General features: G+C 51.9%; 1 protein-coding gene across 1 annotated transcript in view; it reads right to left on the bottom strand.

The window, feature by feature from the left end:
* The window catches only part of PPP1R37 (protein phosphatase 1 regulatory subunit 37), a 71086-nt gene that overhangs the window by 10733 nt on the left and 43222 nt on the right, over positions 1–17131 (bottom strand). The window contains exons 6-11 of the mRNA XM_090056082.1: positions 16015–16134; positions 13220–13370; positions 11589–11744; positions 5513–5625; positions 4340–4481; positions 1111–1277 (exon numbers count right to left, since the gene is read on the bottom strand). Of these exons, the coding sequence (XP_089912208.1) occupies positions 1111–1277; positions 4340–4481; positions 5513–5625; positions 11589–11744; positions 13220–13370; positions 16015–16134 (849 nt within the window). The remainder of the gene's footprint in view (positions 1–1110; positions 1278–4339; positions 4482–5512; positions 5626–11588; positions 11745–13219; positions 13371–16014; positions 16135–17131) is intronic.

Below are 17131 nucleotides of genomic sequence, written 5' to 3'. Positions count from 1 at the left end.
GTATCTATTTTTCTACCAATTTTATAGGCTTTCCAATTTGCAGAGAACAGCGAGAAACAGATACAGGTGAGAAAGTTCTGACTGCACTTGGACGGGTATCCAGGAAACTTCAGAGAGAGGGTCTACATCGGTTCTAAATCCTGTCTATTTGCTGCATGCAGTTGTAGATCGAGGGTCGGCAATCTACAGCTCACAGGCTGGATCCAAGCCCATGGAAGCCACTGGATCCAGCCTGCGGATGTAGGACTTTGACAGCAGTCACTTTCCCAATGGACCAGCTCTGGGAATCTTCTGGTGGGCATGAGGCACTGGGGATATTTTCACAAAGAACTGTTACAGGTATGGAGTTACTGTTTTGCTGCAGCACCTTTTCCAGCCTCCAGCAAAGGCAACAACAGCACCTGTTAAGAAGCACTGCCATGGGGAGCATCAGCCCAGAGGAAGCAATAATCTAAAGGTCAGTTAAGGGGACCTCATCAGGAGCCTAATGCTGGAGCGGATCTATGCCATACACTTCACCTTGCAGCCAGTTAGGCATGCAGCTTTCTTGGAAAGCAAAAACTACTGAGCTTGCAGGAAGCAAGACAAGAGCTCTTGCCCAAGCTCTCCCTCTGCATCACAAACCCTTGTGGCAGCTTAGGAGGAGAATCTCCTGGAGAGGTATGTGGGAAAGAAAGGATGGCAAGATCCTATCGCCAGCATCATGGCACAGTCTGCTGGAGGGCATGTCCATGTAGTATGAGGTGCCACAGGCTGCTCCCTTATGGTACAAGCTGAGTCAACAGCACCAGGAAGCGAGCCTGCATGCGGGAAACTGGAACAAGAATGCCTCAAGCAGTTAAGACGAGCTGCTGTCAGCACAGCAAGACTCCCATTAATGTGCCATGACACAGCAAGCTTGAAACTGGAAGGTTTCAAAAGCCACAGCCCCAAGGAATGGGCCAGAGGGCTGCTCTACCTTCTGCTGAGGCAGCCTGGCACAACCACCTCAGGCAGCACCTCTGCCCACCACCACTGGGCACAAGCTTGGGAAGCTCCTACTGGAGCACTGCAGTGCAAAGGGGGAGGACAGGGCAGGGCAACTTGTCTCAATTGTGCAGGGTCACTCACCGATTCTTTCTTTGGTTCCCTGTCCAAATCCAGCCTGAGCAGTGAGTGATTGACCTTGAGGGCCAAGGACAACGCCATCAGGCCTCCCGTTTTAATCTCATTCTCTCGCAGGTCTAGTCGAAGGAGCCGGGGACTCTCTGCGATGAATTCCGCTACTGCCACAGCACCTGCAGGGAACAAAAAGCCTCTGATCATCGAATCATAGAAATAGGGTCGGAAGGGACCTTGTAGATCTTCAAGTCCGACCCCCCGCCTGGGTGGGAGAAAAGACTGGACTCAAATGAGTCCAGCCAGGTAGTCATCAAGCCTCTTCTTAAAGATCCCCAGGGTAGGAGCCAGCACCACTTCCCTTGGAAGTTGGTTCCAGCTCCTAGCCGCCCTGTGAAGTAGTTCTTGCGGATGTCTAATCTAAATCTACTCTCTAATAATTTGTGTCCATTGTTCCTTGTCATGCCAGGGGGCATGAGGGGAAACAGTGCCTCCCCCAAACCCTTCTGGTCCCCCCTAGTGAGTTTGTAGACTGTCACCAGGTCCCCCCTCAACCTTCTCTTGTGAAGACTGAACAGGTTTAGGTCCCGCAGTCTTTCAATGTAGGGGCTGCCCTGTAGACCCCGGATCATGCGGGTGGCCCTCTGGACCCTTTCAATGTTGTCCACGTCCCTCCTGAAGTGGGGCGCACAGAACTGGACGCAGTCCTCCAGCTGTGGCCTGACCAGCGTCGCACAGAGGGGGAGGATCACCTCCCTGGCTCTACCTGAGATGCACCTGTGGATGCATGACAAGGTCCAGTTAGCCCTGCCAACCGTGACCTTGCATTGTTGGCCCATGTTCATGATGAGCCATGAAAGAAGAGAGCTCATAGCAAGCTCCCCCTGAACAATGGCAAAAACATGACTCTCTGTGTGTGGACCAAAGCGAAGGGCTCACAAGGTTGTCCAGGGAAGATCTGACACCAGGAGACTCTGCTCTATGCATATCAGCTCCGTTTGTCTTCAGTGTGACAAAGACACCTTGGACACCTTCTGCCCCCCACATAGCATTGTCTGCTCAGTGAGGGGATTTACTTTGCTCCCCGAGTATGTTCCAGTTCAGGTACTGCCCCTTTTGGCATCCATCACGCCGCCAGTGGATACCCCAGAGGGGTTTCTCCACTCCTTGCCCTAACACAAGCATGCTTTTATGCATTATTTTGTATGCGTTTATAAACACATTTTCTTAAATCAGAAATATCTGCATTTCAGATGTGGGCCAACATATTCCTAATATACATAAAACAGACATGGTGAAAGTGAGACATATAGAGAGAGAGACAATGTACAACTCACAAAGAACTTGCTCATTCTGTATACCTTTAGCCAAGTATTTGCAAATTTGCTGCTCCTCCTCCCCACCCCCACACCAGTTACCACATGCATGTTACAGTATGCAGGCGCTTAATAAGCAAGGAGATTGCAGATTCTTTGCAGTAGGGACCAGACCTTTGAGACCCCAACCCTAGACCCCAGCTCTGACCTGTCTGGGTAGGCCGATGGGATGATGCAGAGACCAGATTTCATCAAGGCTCTGCATAGGCATAAGGGTCCCTGTGGCTCCCGCCTGGCAGCAGGGTCCACATTGGGCATGAACATGCTTGCAGGCAGCCCCTGCAACAGGCTGTAACCAAAGCAAGCACCAGGGGAGGGGGAATGGGAAGCAGGAGCACAGCCAGCTATGGAAGGGGCTTGGGCTGTGTGCAGGGGCAGCACCTCTGGGGTTTTACATTCCTCACATTGCCAGACTGTTAAAACAAGAAATGAAAGAGAGAGAAGCTTGCAGGGCAGGGAGAGGGTCTGGGAGCACACAAGAGCCCAGGCTGACTAGTGGCGTCTGCTCTTTTCACGCTAGATGCAGTACCTCATGGTACTTCAGCCACTGAAATACCCTCTTGGAATATGGCCCCTCTCAACCAGTGGTGCTGACATACCACAGTCACCTCTCCTGTAGAAAGCCCAGGGATTACCAAGACATCCTGCAGGAGGAACCACAGCAAAGATTCCCTTGGACAGGCCAGGGTTGTGGGGTATAGAGGGGGCAGGAGAGACACCAAGTGCAAGGACTCCAAGTGGGAAAAGTCACAGCAATCCCAGATCAGCCGTTGTACAGGCAGGACGTCAGCCACTGACAATGAGCAAGGGGAGGTAGCTTCAGCTCTCCCACTGCAGATGGGGTGCTAAACATGGCTGTGGGCCACTCCAGCATGACCCTCCTCCCTGAAAACAAAGAGGCAGCAACAAATAGACTTTATTAACTACGGAAGAATTGGGCCGTTTGGCGAGGGAGAAGAAATGCTGTTCCTGGCTTAATCTTCACACCCTGCAGCCACAGGAGTGTTGCAGCAGGAATGCTGCTGCTGAGGCTGCAGCTGCCAGCAGCTTCACTGGATGTGTGGGATGCCATGAAGTTGGTGCAATGCAGAGGGGTTATTTGCTGGAACTAAGGGACAAATGAAAAACTTTCTTGTCATGGAGGAGGAGAAAAAGAATAGCCCATGGATTTCCCGTGTCAGCTGTCATTTCCTTCATGAAATACCCTGTGGGTTTTCCCAAATCTTAACTAAGAACAATGTTAAAATGTTCATACACAGCATAAGTATGGTAAAAGAGGACCTGTAAGTAAGGCTTCGCACCTCCAGTCCCACTTGCTGGGAGGTGTAGCCTAATCACTTGTCTTCTCCTCCTCTAAAATGGACATACTGGTGAAGATCCATGTCATGGACTCTCCTGTGAGGAATTGGTTTTAATATGTGTGCAGCACAGCTTCGAAACAACCTGCTAGATCAGTGTTAAGCACCTGAATTGAAGTCCTGGCTTGGTCTGTGGATAAAATGGTTTCAGAAGCAGCAATCACTTTAGCTGCAAGCAAGTGCCCTCTATAAAACGAACCCCCGTGCAGTTATAAAACCTGATGGGCTGAGAAAGCTGGGCCGAGGTCTCTTCCATAATCCGGCTGTCAGGGCAGTCACCACTGACATGCTTATCCAATTAGCACAGGGGAGCAAGATCACTGGTTGCCCAGAGTTTCATCGTTAGTAGGGTTGGAAGGGACCTGAGCAGATTATCAGGTTGAAAGGATTTCAGTGTAGAGGAGAGTTGGTAATGAAACACCACCACCTGCTGCAACAGCATTTGAGACCTGCAGATGGATAGCCCTAAAAGCAGCGTGCACTCAGTGTAACAAACACCTATTTTACCTTCGCACGTGAGTTTGGTGGATGCCAAACCCAGCCGGAGGACGGAGCGGTTCCCAATGAGTCCGTTCTTCAGATTGCGAACCCCTTCATTCCCAATAGGATTGTGACCGAGGTTCAGGGTCTCCAGGCTCTGCGTGTGGGGCTGCAGGCAAGACAGGAAGTGAAGCCAAACAGTATGTTATAGCAGCAGGAAGGCATGAGTGCGATACCTCTGCTGTGGAGCTGACTCTGGCAATCACAGCTACATCATGGAGATCGGGGGGGAGACCAATGTTGTGCTGAGCCTGGATCACCAGGTCTGATGGACACTAGCAGTTTAATCTCCCCTGCAGACTGAAGGGGGGCCCGGATCACTGACCTGGTGAAACCAACGTTGGGATGATCAAGTGTAAACGTGGCCCAGCTCCCAGCCCACTCCTTCAACCTGTCACACGCTGAATCACTACACTGCCAGCACCCCTCTGCTCCGTGTGAGCCCCCAGTCTGTCAGACCTTCTCCCTGCACAGTCTTGCCTGGAATAGCATATACTAAACTCCTGAGCAGCTCAGCCATGGCATAACTAGTGTGAGTGGCTGCCAGCCAGGCTGAGGCCAGAAGCCACAGCTTTCACCTTCCCAGCTTCAGGAAGTGGCTGCTAGCTTGTGGCTGGGGGCAAAAGCAAGCCTGCTCTGTAAGGAAGAGGCAGCGGGTCAGAGGGTGACAGGAGTAAGGGAAGGCAGCTGAAAGACAAGGATGAGCAAGGGAGAAAGTGAGAAACTGGAAGAAAATTCTAGTGAGTGAAAACTGGAGACTGGAAAACCCAGGAGTGAGAAGCCAGAGGCAGGAATCCAGACAGGGACTAGGGGGAGCAGAGCAGCAGCAGAGTCAGAGCAGGCAGCAAAAGGCATGCAGGAGGTAAAAGGGATCCTCTGCTTAGCAGACCCCAGCTCTCATCCCCGCCAGTTCTCATCCTTTTGCCAAAATGGGCTCTCTGCTCCACCTGGTGTCCCCGTCTGCCCATTGCTGAACTCCAGTTCCTTGATTTGGATACTGCAGAACCACCACCCAAGAGGTCTGGGTCCAGACACCAGGGAAAGCAAATGGGTCAGCTTATACCCACCTCCCTCCCACCCCAGCTCAGCTGCAGGCTGTTCTGCCAACAAGGCCATTCCAACACCATTAGTCCCACTCACCAGTGTCATCCCCAGATAAGCCATGCCAGTGTGGGTCAGCTGGTTATTCCACAAAACCAGCGTGATCAGACCGTTCCGCTGCTCCTTCAGCCCCTCACAGACGTATGCCAAACCTAGGGAACAAGCACCAATCAGCACTTGCAGACCAGTACCTCTGGAGTCACGGTGCCAGCAGCCTGATGCTGACAGACACCACAGGCTTGAACAGCACTTTTCTTGCCTCATCTAATCCAGTCTTTTGCTCAGGCTTCGATTGCTGCAGCAGGCAAGCAACACAAATGGAACTTCCCATGCTGCACAGCACCAAGGGGATATCACATTAACTGCTGCAGCAGGCAAGTGGTGCTCTCATTTGTTTCGGCGAGCAAAGTATCTGCAGGGGAAGATGCCCTTAACATCGTCACTGAATCAGGATTAAAATTTGCCTCTGTAAGAGCCAAATGCCCAGGCCTGAGCCATCCAAAGGATGGTTACATATTAAATGGCATGACTGTAAAGTAGCTTGGGCCAGGTCAGGGCAGAGCAAAATGTAAGCACAGGTATATTTCTGCTGGTGCTTTCTACATGTATGCAGGGATGTATTCATCAGGTCTGAAAAAGGAAGTTAGTTCAAGAAAAAGACTTGCCCCCCAAAATTCTTGCCTTTCACATAGCTGTTGTGGTTCAAGGATTCTCTCACTACCAGGAAAAACATGCACACACACGCACAAAACACGGGATAAAACAACATCTGCGTTAGTTACCCAAATGCTGTTTGCTATCTTGGAAAGGGTCGCAGGTCTCATTGAGAATAGCCAGATTCCAGTCAGGAAATTCAGAAAGCTATTTCAGCACCACTAAGTCACAGCTATTTCAAGTGCCCAGGGATGTGAAGAGGTAACTCAGCTGACCAAGAAGGGAACAAGTCCCCATATTACAGGCCTACACAGATGTTTTGCAACATCTTGGCTTTTGTATAATAGGGAAGTGACATTTCACCATCAGGCTAGCAGGTTCCTTAATGGGATCTAGGCAGCTCAAAAGCTCCCTTAAGCACTTGGAGAAGTTTACATGGCTCAGACGGCTACAATATCTTAAAAACACTTAAGCTGCTTTCAAAGACACTCTCATTTCAACTCTGAATTTGGAAGCATGCAGCTCCCATCTCCACTTTCCACTGGATGCCAGTGCTGGTGCTGCCTGCTACAGGTGAAGTACAGAAAAGGTTTTTCCACAAACCTGTCAAACCTGCCCTGTCTGAGGCCTCTTCTGCTGCTCAAAACCTCATACTAACTCCTGGCCTGTGGAAAGAGAAGACTGCACTTACTGAGATGTGATCTTGCCTAGCAGCTACAACTCTTTCTTTCTACTGACTAGTGCTGCTCAGGTCATAACACTGGGCATTACCTGCACTCCTGCATGTAGGATGTCTGAGGTCCCTTCCAACTGTAGGATTCTACCATAGTGAGCGCTGCCTTGACAGCAACTGCCTAAGGTTGCATCAGCCCTTGTCTTCCCCGGGCACATTTCACCTGGCTTCACTTCTCCATGGTTGTGCTCCGACTCAAGTGAGAGCTCAAACTAACTTTGTTTCATAGATTTCATAGACATCAGGGCTGGAAGGGACCTCAGGAGATCATCGAGTCCAGCCCCCTGCCCAAAGGGCAGGAAGTCAGCTGGGGTCATAGGATCCCAGCAAGATAAGCATCCAATTTACTCTTGAAGGTGTTCAATTAGGTGCTTGAACCACCTCCGCTGGCAGACTGTTCCAGACCTTGGGGGCTCGGACAGTAAAGAAATTCTTCCTTATGTCCAGCCTGAAACGGTCTTGCAGGAGTTTGTGACCGTTCGACCTCGTCATCCCTCGGGGTGCTCTGGTGAACAGACGTTCCCCCAGATCCTGGTGGTCACCCCTGATAAACTTATAGGTGGCCATCAGATCACTCCTGAGCCTGCGCTTTTCCAGGCTGAAGAGCCCCATGGCTCTCGGCCTGTTGTCATAAGATCTGTTTTCCTGACCTCTGATCATGCGCGTGGCTCTTCTCTGGACTCTCTCAAGCTTCTCCACATCTTTTTTGAATTGTGGAGCCCAAAACTGGACGCAGTACTCCAGCTGCGGCCTCACCAAGGCCGAGTACAAGGGGAGAATGACGTCCCGGGATTTGCTCGAGAAGCATCTATGGATGCAAGCCAGCGTTTTGGTCGCTTTATTAGCCGCAGCATCGCATTGGAGGCTCGTGTTCATCTTGTGGTCAATGATGACCCCCAAGTCTCTTTCTTCAGTAGTGCTATCCAACGTAGCACTGCCGAGCCTATAAGGGTGCTGCAGGTTTTTCCTCCCAAGGTGGAGAACCTTGCATTTTTCGGTGTTAAACACCATCAGGTTCTCGTCCGACCATTTGCTGAGCTTGCCCAGGTCAGCCTGGATCACCCGCCTATCTTCTGGCATGGATGCTTTGCCCCAAAGTTTGGTGTCATCGGTGAACTTGGCCAGTCCACTGCTGACTCCAGTGTCCACATCGTTAATGAAGATGTTGAACAGGATGGGTCCCAGGACAGAGCCTTGGGGGACCCCACTGGTTACAGGGCACCACGATGAGTGACTGCCATCAATCACAACCCTCTGGGTACAACCACGAAGCCAATTTCCCAGCCAGCGGATCGTGGTGGAGCCAAGGCCACAACTGGCCAGTTTGGCCAGGAGGTGATCATGGGATACCAGATCAAAAGCTTTTTTGAAGTCAAGATATATGACATCAATCTCTTCTCCCTTGTCCAGGTGATAGGTCACCTGGTCATAGAAGGAAATGAGATTGGTCAAACAAGACCTACCTGCAACAAACCCGTGCTGGCTATCCCTTAGGATGTTAGCCTGGGCCAGTCCCTCAAGGATGGCCTCCTTAATAAACTTTTCTAAGATCTTCCCCAGGATAGAAGTCAGGCTGATGGGCCTGTAGTTAGCCGGATCCACTCTCCTCCCCTTCTTGAAGATGGGCACCACATTGGCCTTCTTCCAGTCTTCGGGCACTACACCAGAGCGCCAGGAGTTTTCAAAGACCCGTGCCAGGGGCTGGGCTATGACGCTCGCCAGCTCCTTGAGTACCCTGGGGTGCAGGTTGTCAGGGCCAGCTGACTTGAAGGTATCCAGCTTCTCAAGGTGTTCCTTCACAAGGTCAGCATTCATGGAGGGTAGGGGATCCCCATCACCCGGATCTCCCCGTCCCATAGCAGGCATGGGCATCCCGTGTGACTGATGAAAGACCGACGCAAAGTACCTATTTAATAGGTTGGCTTTTTCCTGGGCGTCAGTTGCCAGTTGCCCCATCTGGTTTAGCAGGGGTCCAACATTGCCCTTGCTTTTCCTCCGGCTCCCCACATATCTGAAAAAGGACTTTTTGTTGTCCTTGATGCCTGAAGCTAGTTGGAGTTCAGTTGCAGCCTTGGCTTTCCTGGTTTGCTCCCTGCAGGACCGGACCAGCGCAGAATAATCTTCCTTGGAGGTGAGTCCCGTCCTCCATCCTTTGTAGGCTTTCCTTTTTAGCCGCAGGAGGTCTGCTAGGTCCCTGGAGAGCCAGGAGGGCTGCTGTGCCTTCTTGCTGCCTTTCCTCCGTGTTGGAATAGATTTAGCTTGTGCATTGAGGATCGCTTCCTTGAGAAGCAACCACTCTTCTTGAACTCCCATCTCCCTGGGGTCACGGTCCCTGAGGGCCTGACCGACTAGCCTCTTGAGCTTGTCAAAGTCGGCTTTTCTGAAGTCAAGGACTTCTGTGTTGCTGACTGACTTGCCAGCTTTACGGCGGATGGTGAAGGTGATCAGCTTGTGGTCGCTGTCACCCACCTTCCCATCGATCCCTAGGTCGCTGATTAGGTCGTCCCCCGTAGCCAGTACCAGGTCGAGCAGCGCTTTGCCTCTCGTTGGCCCATAGACTTCTTGAGTCAGGTAGAGGTCATCCATGCACGAGAGAAAGCTTTGCGACCGCTCGGATTTAGCTGAGTGATCTTCCCACGAGATGTCCGGGTAATTGAAGTCACCCATGACCACCAAGGTCCTGGAGCAAGCAGCCTCAGTCAGTTCCTGGGTGAACTCCTGGTCAAGCTCAGGACTTTGAGTGGGAGGTCTGTAGTAGACTCCCACCGTTGTGTCCCCTGTGCCGAATTCCCCACGAATTTTTACCCAGAGGGTCTCTAGCTGTCCATGCCGGTCGCCAACATCAGCTTGCAAGGACATGTAGCTTTCCATCACATAGAGAGCTACACCCCCGCCCCTTTTGTCAACACGATCCCTCCTGTACAGGGTATAGCCCTCTATACCCGTGGTCCAGTCATGGGTGGAGTGCCATCAGGTCTCCGTTATCCCGATGACATTGTATTTCTTTGCACTGAGCAGGAGGACGAGCTCGTCCTGCTTGTTGCCCAGGCTCCTGGCATTAGTGTACAGGCAGGCGAGTGTGCCCTTGGGGGCTCTTGCCTTGCCCACAGATTGTGCCAGGGCTGGGGCAGGGGTGGGCTCCCTTAAGTGCCTTGGCCCGCTGGCTTTGCAAGGGTCGCTCAGCGGGCCAGCAGTGGCAGTAGTCCCCCCATCCCCCAGCGGGCTTAGTTTAAAGCCCGGTGGAGCAGGTCAGCCAGCTTGGCTGAGAAGAGCCTCCTCCCCAGGGGAGAGAGGTGGAGGCCATCTCTTCCCAGCAGCTCGCTGCCTCTCTCTCTAAAGAGCGGGCTGTGGTCATGGAAGCCAAAGCCTTCCCGATGACACCAGCTCTGCAGTCTTTGGTTCACTGCGTGGATCCTCCTCTCCCTCCTCAGCCCATAGCCCGAGCCTGGGAGGATCGATGAAAACACCACTTGAGCTCCCAGACCCCTAAGCCCCGCTCCCAACTCCCTGTAGCGCCTCATGACCCGGCTGGGGGTGCTCCGAGCCGTGTCACTGGTGCCCACGTGAATAAGGAGCATGGGGTAGTGGTCCGTGGGCCGGAGGAGCTGCAGGATCCTCTCTGCAATGTCTCGGATGCGGGCCCCCGGGAAGCAGCAGACTTCCCGGGCTAAGGGGTCGGGGCGGCAGATTGCCCCCTCAGTGCCCCACAGGATGGAGTCTCCCACAACAAACACCTTCCTTACGCTTTGTCTTCGGGAGAGTGGGGGCAGTAGCTGCGGTCCAGCCTGGGCTGCCTGCGGGAGCCAGCAACTGAGCAGGCTCTGCTGGGGCTGCAAGAGTTGTGAACCTGTTGCTAAGCTCCGGCGGGGCAGGGGCCTTGGTGCGGCGAGCCTTGGGGCCCTTGACCCCCTTGGTCCATGCCCCTGACTGGGCAGAGCAGGAGGTCCCAGACTCCTCCTTTGTCCTGGAGGGAGACGGTGGTCTACCCTCCGGCTCCCGGGGAAGAAGCACCTGGCAGTAGGAGTCAATCTCCTGCTCACAGTCCCTGATGGCACATAGTCTCTGGACTGCAGCCTGGAGCTCCTCCAGCTGGCGTGCCAGAGACCCCAAAAGGGAGCAGACCCCGCATGGGGAGGTGGCCATGCTCCCAGGCCTCAGAAGCTGAAAAAGGGACAGACAGCCCCCGCAGCCAAGAGCCAGGGGCTCATCTGTGTGGAGCCCGGGACCATGGGCTCCGTCTGGGTGGCCGTCTCTGAGGTGCCCAATGGGGGGGGCCGCAGAGCCCGAGGGGACCCTCAGGGTGCGGCGCGTGCCCATCCGTGTCATGCCTCTGGTAGGCTGGCTACGGCTGGGGCTGGCTATGGCTGGGGGGTTCACAGGCAGGGTCTTGTGCCCTCCCACGCCCTCCCCTGGATGAACTCCGCGCTAACTCGAGCGCCTGTTTACACAGCCTGTTCGCGCGGCTCCGGTCGCATGGCTCTTTGTTAAAAGAGTTGAGGATTTAGACATTCCCTCTTTGGAGAGTGGGGTTAGAATGATGGCTGGGGAAAAACATTCAGACAGAGAGGAAGGAAGATTTAGTGTGCTTTTAAAGGACAGATATTTCAAGCCAGTTTGGAGCACGACATTGGAGCTGACAAGCTCTCACATCCTGCACGGAACTTCCGACGGAGCTCGTTCTCTGCAAAAAGTCTGAGAGGGGGAAGCAGAAAGACAAGGCTTCTGCACCTGAGTCCAGGATGTGGTTGTTCCGCAGGTCCAGTATCTGTATGTAGCAGTTAAACTTCAGCAGATTGCCAAGCTGAGCAGAATCCTGCAGACCATTCAGTTTGTTATCAGCCAGGTACAGCTCCCGAAGGTTCATGTTCATTTTCAGAGCCGTTGCTAAAAGATAAGAGAGGAGAAAAGAAAGCTTCAGCTAATGGAACTAAAGACCACATGGAGCAGGGGAGCTGTGCACGGAAACACGGAACGCCTGGGACAGCATGTAATGGGAGATGACAAGACTTGGAGCTTCATAAATTATTGCTGCAGGCCTGTTAGTTTCTATTGCTCCCAGCTGATAATTAATGCGTTCTGGATGGTGTGCAGGGCCATGCACTGCAGGTAAACAGTCCTAGAGCCCATTCTTAGCACCACACCATGTTCTGCAGTGTTTCTCCTGAAACACCAGGGTGTAATCAGGAGAACAATCAAGGCAGCACTGCGGACAGTGCGGGGAGGTAACCTCCAGGAAAGGAGCTCAAGCACTGGTTTGTAAATGCTTGAGGTTGGAAAGCAGCAGAGCTCCATGTCTGAAAGGCAGCCACTGATGCCAGAGCAGAGTAGAGCTGCAGCACACCAGCCCAGGCTCTGCTCAGGAGACACTGGACCTGGGACATACATCCCAGGATGCTTCTTGTAGCTTCCTGGAGGCAGGGAACCTGTACTCCACCCCTTATGCCCTCCCCCATTTCTGCACTTAGCAGGAGGGCTGTGCAGTCACACCCTTAACCAGGGCAATCCTGACACCACTAGAGATCCCCTGGCCAGCAGGGGTACTACAGGCAGGGAAAAGCTCAGTAGTTCACATCAAGATCACAGCTGTATGGCTATCCAGGGGCTATTTACCATGGGAGCTGCTGTCCAACCCATCAGATACACAAGAACACAGCTCTGATGCCAGCAGTTTTATGGGTAGTTACAGCAACTTACTACTGAGAGCAACTTACTACTGAGAGCCACCTCTTGACTTGCCCCCTCTGCGACTAACCCATGCTTGCTCTCAGTACAAAGTCTAGCTCCAGCCCATGACGGCTTGCTGCCCAAACAGCCACGGCTGCTCCAAGTGGCTTAATATTTTGTCAGGAGAGAGTCTGAGTACACCTCTGAATGCTCAGAACTGCAGGTATGTGGATGACTCCCATCCATCCCCTATCCTTTCCCTCCCCTCCTTCCACTGCTCACTTAAGCAAATCTGAAGAGAGCAGTGCTGTACCCCTTTCAACCAGGTCAGCATGCAGCACCATAAGACCTGCTAGTACGGTAAGTCTAAAACTTTTTCACAGATGTTTCAAGCCAGCTGGACAGTTGCAATGCTGCAGCCTGGCCTGTTTCACCCGGGAGAGCATAGCAATTGGATCCCTGCAGGGCAAACCTCCTCAGGGGGCCCTGCAAACTCTGCAACCTGACAGAGCTGTGCCCCCCACCCCTGAGGCTGCTAAGGATGGGAAAGACTCTACTGTACTTCCATGGAGGCAGAATTATGGCACCATGGCACACGGCACCCAGAGGCACAAGTGCAGCCTCCTAGAACATGTGGTCAGTCTAGGAGTAGGGCCGGGACCATGGCTCAAAACCTCTCTCTTCAGGCTATTCACCTAGTAACATGAGCGGGCGCCCAGACAGGCTGGCATTCTCCAAGTGCAACACAACCAGGCTGCTACTGATGCGTAGAGCACGAGCCACGAAGGGTGCCGAGTGATCCAGCAGAGGCGTGTTGCGAGCATCCAGGTACTGCAGGCAGTTAGTCTGGAAAAGGAAGGCAGAGGGGAGATGGTTGTTATTCAGCCACATCACAGAGCCACTGCATACCATCAAAGCAGACACATACTCCAAGAGAAAAATTCAACTGCAGATCAGCTTTGAAGACCCTTTGTCAACTTGCCTTGATCAACGAGCCTCAAGGTACGTCATAAACATTATTGAATGCTCACAGGAAAAGCAGCCAGGCATGCTGTTGTTTTAAAGCTGAGACCCTGGCATAGAGAAGACCAGGGACATTTCCCTCACGTTATTCATGTCTCATGGATCTTCTGGCCACAAGCTAAAATACATGGATAGGAACATTCCAAGGAGATGGGTCCAGACACTGCATCAGGAGCTGCCTAGGCAGGAAACAATGTGGGATGGGGATGGATTCTTCTCAGTTGCTTCCTGATACAAATGCATGGCAGTAGGGCAGGGGTGTCAAACTGATCTGGCCTTAGACAGTACATAACCCTTAGACAGTACCTGCGGCTCATGCCCTATCCATCAATACACTAATGCTCAGGGAATTTAAGAAATGCTGGGCCTGTGGTTTCTGGTGCAACCTTAATCCTGCTGTTGACCTGCGTGCATTCCACTGACCTTACACCGACACCATCACGCGCACAGGACCTCAGCCTCACTCCACAAAGGCTGGACGCACAGGGGGCAGAACTAAGGCAACAGTGAAGTCTGGCATCTCCCGATGTGAATGTTTGACTCTGCAACCTAATTAAAACTTCACAGGATTTTTAAAACTATATTAAGCTCAAAAACAAAAGTGTGAAAAGGGACAGATCTGTAAACAGTATTTCTGGCACAATTACCATGACACCTTTCACCAAGTCCTGATTTCACTTCAGTTGCATGGTAAAAAAAGTGACTGGGAAGAGGCAGCAGTGGCAGAACAACAATCTTTTGCAAAGTACCCTTCTATGAAAGCAGTCATCACATCAGAGCCCAAGTAATGGAGAGGACAGGTATCAGATACCAGTTAACCCTGTTTCCTGGAATTTGGATTTCCAAAGTCCTGATGTTTACCACAGGCACTCATTAGACCAAAACCACAGGCACAATGTGATTCTGCTGGGCTGTACCAGGAGAACTGTAGAAAGATTTGCCTCAATTCTACTTTCATCTTATTTTGCAAGCAGACTTCTACTTGCTCACGATACCATGTTACAGGAGTAGAAACAAGGTGGAGTCATAAATGTCAAAAGGAATTAGTGTCTGTAGAGTCCTCTGAAAGTGCAAAGCTCTAAGGTACCAAGTGCTGCTGTGATACTGTGGTGAGTGGGTAGTGAGATCCCTTGCACACCATAACAGAATGCTGCACAGAATATTCCTGCCGGTCTCCATTACTCAAAGAGCTGAAGGCTGTCGAGGAGCCCTGCTCCATGACAGAAACATGCATGTTATTTTGGTGAACACAAATACTTTGCTCAACGAGCATGGCACACATCATGCCTGTTACCTAACCTTGTACAGTACACCCAGGTAAGGTTAGCGTGGGATAGGCTTTTCACTACTCACTGCATCATCTTCACACAACAGCTCCATAAACATTGCTGTATATCAGTTACTCTGCTAAGAAAGATGTTTGGGTGGGGGGTGGGGAGCACTATTAATACTTCATGGGTTGTTTTGAACAAAGTCTTTGTCACCCGGCTTCAAGCTTTACAGGAATTTTAACGAGGAAAGATCACTTAGGGTGCACAGCTCCATAAACTTGAGAGCTCTGCTACACATTTCCTCCATGACTTTGAGGAAGCCATTTTAAATAGCTCGGCTAGAAAAACAAGGACACCCCTTCTTGGAGATTGCCTGTGTGCTAACAACTGACCAGAAAGGGAGGCACCCTGAGTTGGAATCAGGGTTAAGCTTTTGGGGTTAGAGTAGTTTTACCTGGGTTCAAAGGTTGCATCATGTGGTCACAATATTTTCCCTGAGGGCAGAGCTGGGGTTTTCCCAGACTAATCTCATTCAGTGCATCAGTGGACAGATATTAAAGGTATGCCCAGGTGACACAAAGGCTGCCGGAGCTGGCAGCTGGGCCAAGTCTTTCAAATCACAAGCCAGAGCCTTATTCATGATACAAATCTTCTGCCTTCCTCGCAACTCTGCAAATACCAGATGGGACTTCCCAGGAAAGCTCAACACCAGACCTGTAATGTTTTATGTGCATGCACTAGAAACTAGCAGGTCAACCAAGTTTCAATAGCACTGAAGTCTGGCACCACATTGACTTGTAGCTATGTGCATGGACCAGCAAATAATGATATGGTCTTGAGGGAGGTACTTCCCCACTTTACAGCCCATGTCAGCTGGTCCATTTTAACCATTCCGTTTGTCTGCTTCGATCCCACTGCAAGCGAGGCTGAACTGCTATAAAATGCAAGGCTGAATTAAATGGGGCGAATGACATAGACAAATTGATCTGGTTTATCTTCTGCTCATCACAGGATAGGCTAGAGAGATGAAGGAAAGAGCTGTTACACACCCAGATGGACAGCTGTAAGCCTCCTCTGCCTCTTCCAAAGTACCATAATGGTTTCCTCTCTTGACCCACTATGTTAGTCTCTAAGGACAATCTCCAAGCAATAAGTTAAAAAACAAATACTAAAAATACTCAAGAACTAACACCAACCTTTCTCATCATGTGTGCAGCTGCCTGCCAGCCTCGGGTGCCGATGTGTTTGTTAAACGAGATGTTGAGGTGCGTTGCTGACTCATAATACTCAATCATGTCAAACAACGCCGAGGCACCCTAGAAAACAAGAGGGAAGGGGGTGGAGAGAGAACAAGAAAAGTTCACATAGAGCTGGACTAGCACAGCAAAGCCAATACAGTAGCAAGGCCAGCAGACAAGTGCCAGCTTTTTATCTCCAGGAAGTGACCTGCCTAGAAATAGTTTCATAGTTGGTCAGGTCGGAAGGCACCTGAGCAGATCATTAAGTCCAACCCCCTGCCATGGCAGGAAAGAGTACTGGGGTCAAACAATCCCAGCAAGGTGTTCGTCTAGCCTCCTCTTAAAGACCCCCAGGGTAGGAGCCAGCACCACTTCTCTTGGAAGTCGGTTCCAGATCTTCGCCGCCCTGACCGTGAAGTCGTGCCTCCTGATGTCTAGTCTGAATCTCCCCTCTGCCAGCTTGTGACCGTTATTCCTGGTCACTCCTGGCGGTGCTCGGGGGAACGGGGACTCCCCCAGTGCCTGCTGGTCCCCCCTGACTAGTTTATAACAGGCCACGAGATCCCCCTCAGCCTTCTCCTGTGGGGGCTGAACAGGTTCAGGTCCCGCAGCCTGTCCTCATAGGGCCTGCCCTGCTGCCCCCGACCATGCGAGTGGCCTCCGCTGGACCCTCTCCATGCTGTCCACATCCCTCCTGAAGTGTGGCACCCAGAACTGGACGCAGTACTCCAGCTGCGGCCTGACCAGTGCCGCACAGAGGGAGAGGATCGCTTCCCTGGCCCTGCTCGAGATGCATCTGTGGATGTGTGACAAGGTGCAGTTGGCCTTCCTGTCTGCATCCCCACGCTGCCGGCCCATGTTTATTTTGGCATCAATAGTGATACCAAGATCCTTTTCTGCCTCTGCCCTGACAAGAAAGGAGTTCCCCAGCCTGTAGGTATGGTGCTGGTTCTTCTTCCCCAGATGCAGCACCTTGCACTTATCAGTGTTGATCCATTCAGTAAGCAGGCTTCATACTGACGGAGGCTTGGGAAGAGAATCTGCACCCCCCACCCCAAACGCACATAAGGGATTA

Source organism: Crocodylus siamensis, chromosome 6 (genome assembly GCF_052110815.1).
Source record: "Crocodylus siamensis isolate JL-2025a chromosome 6, ASM5211081v1, whole genome shotgun sequence".
Lineage (NCBI taxonomy): Eukaryota > Metazoa > Chordata > Crocodylia > Crocodylidae > Crocodylus > Crocodylus siamensis.
This window is presented reverse-complemented; position numbering and strand designations above follow the sequence as displayed.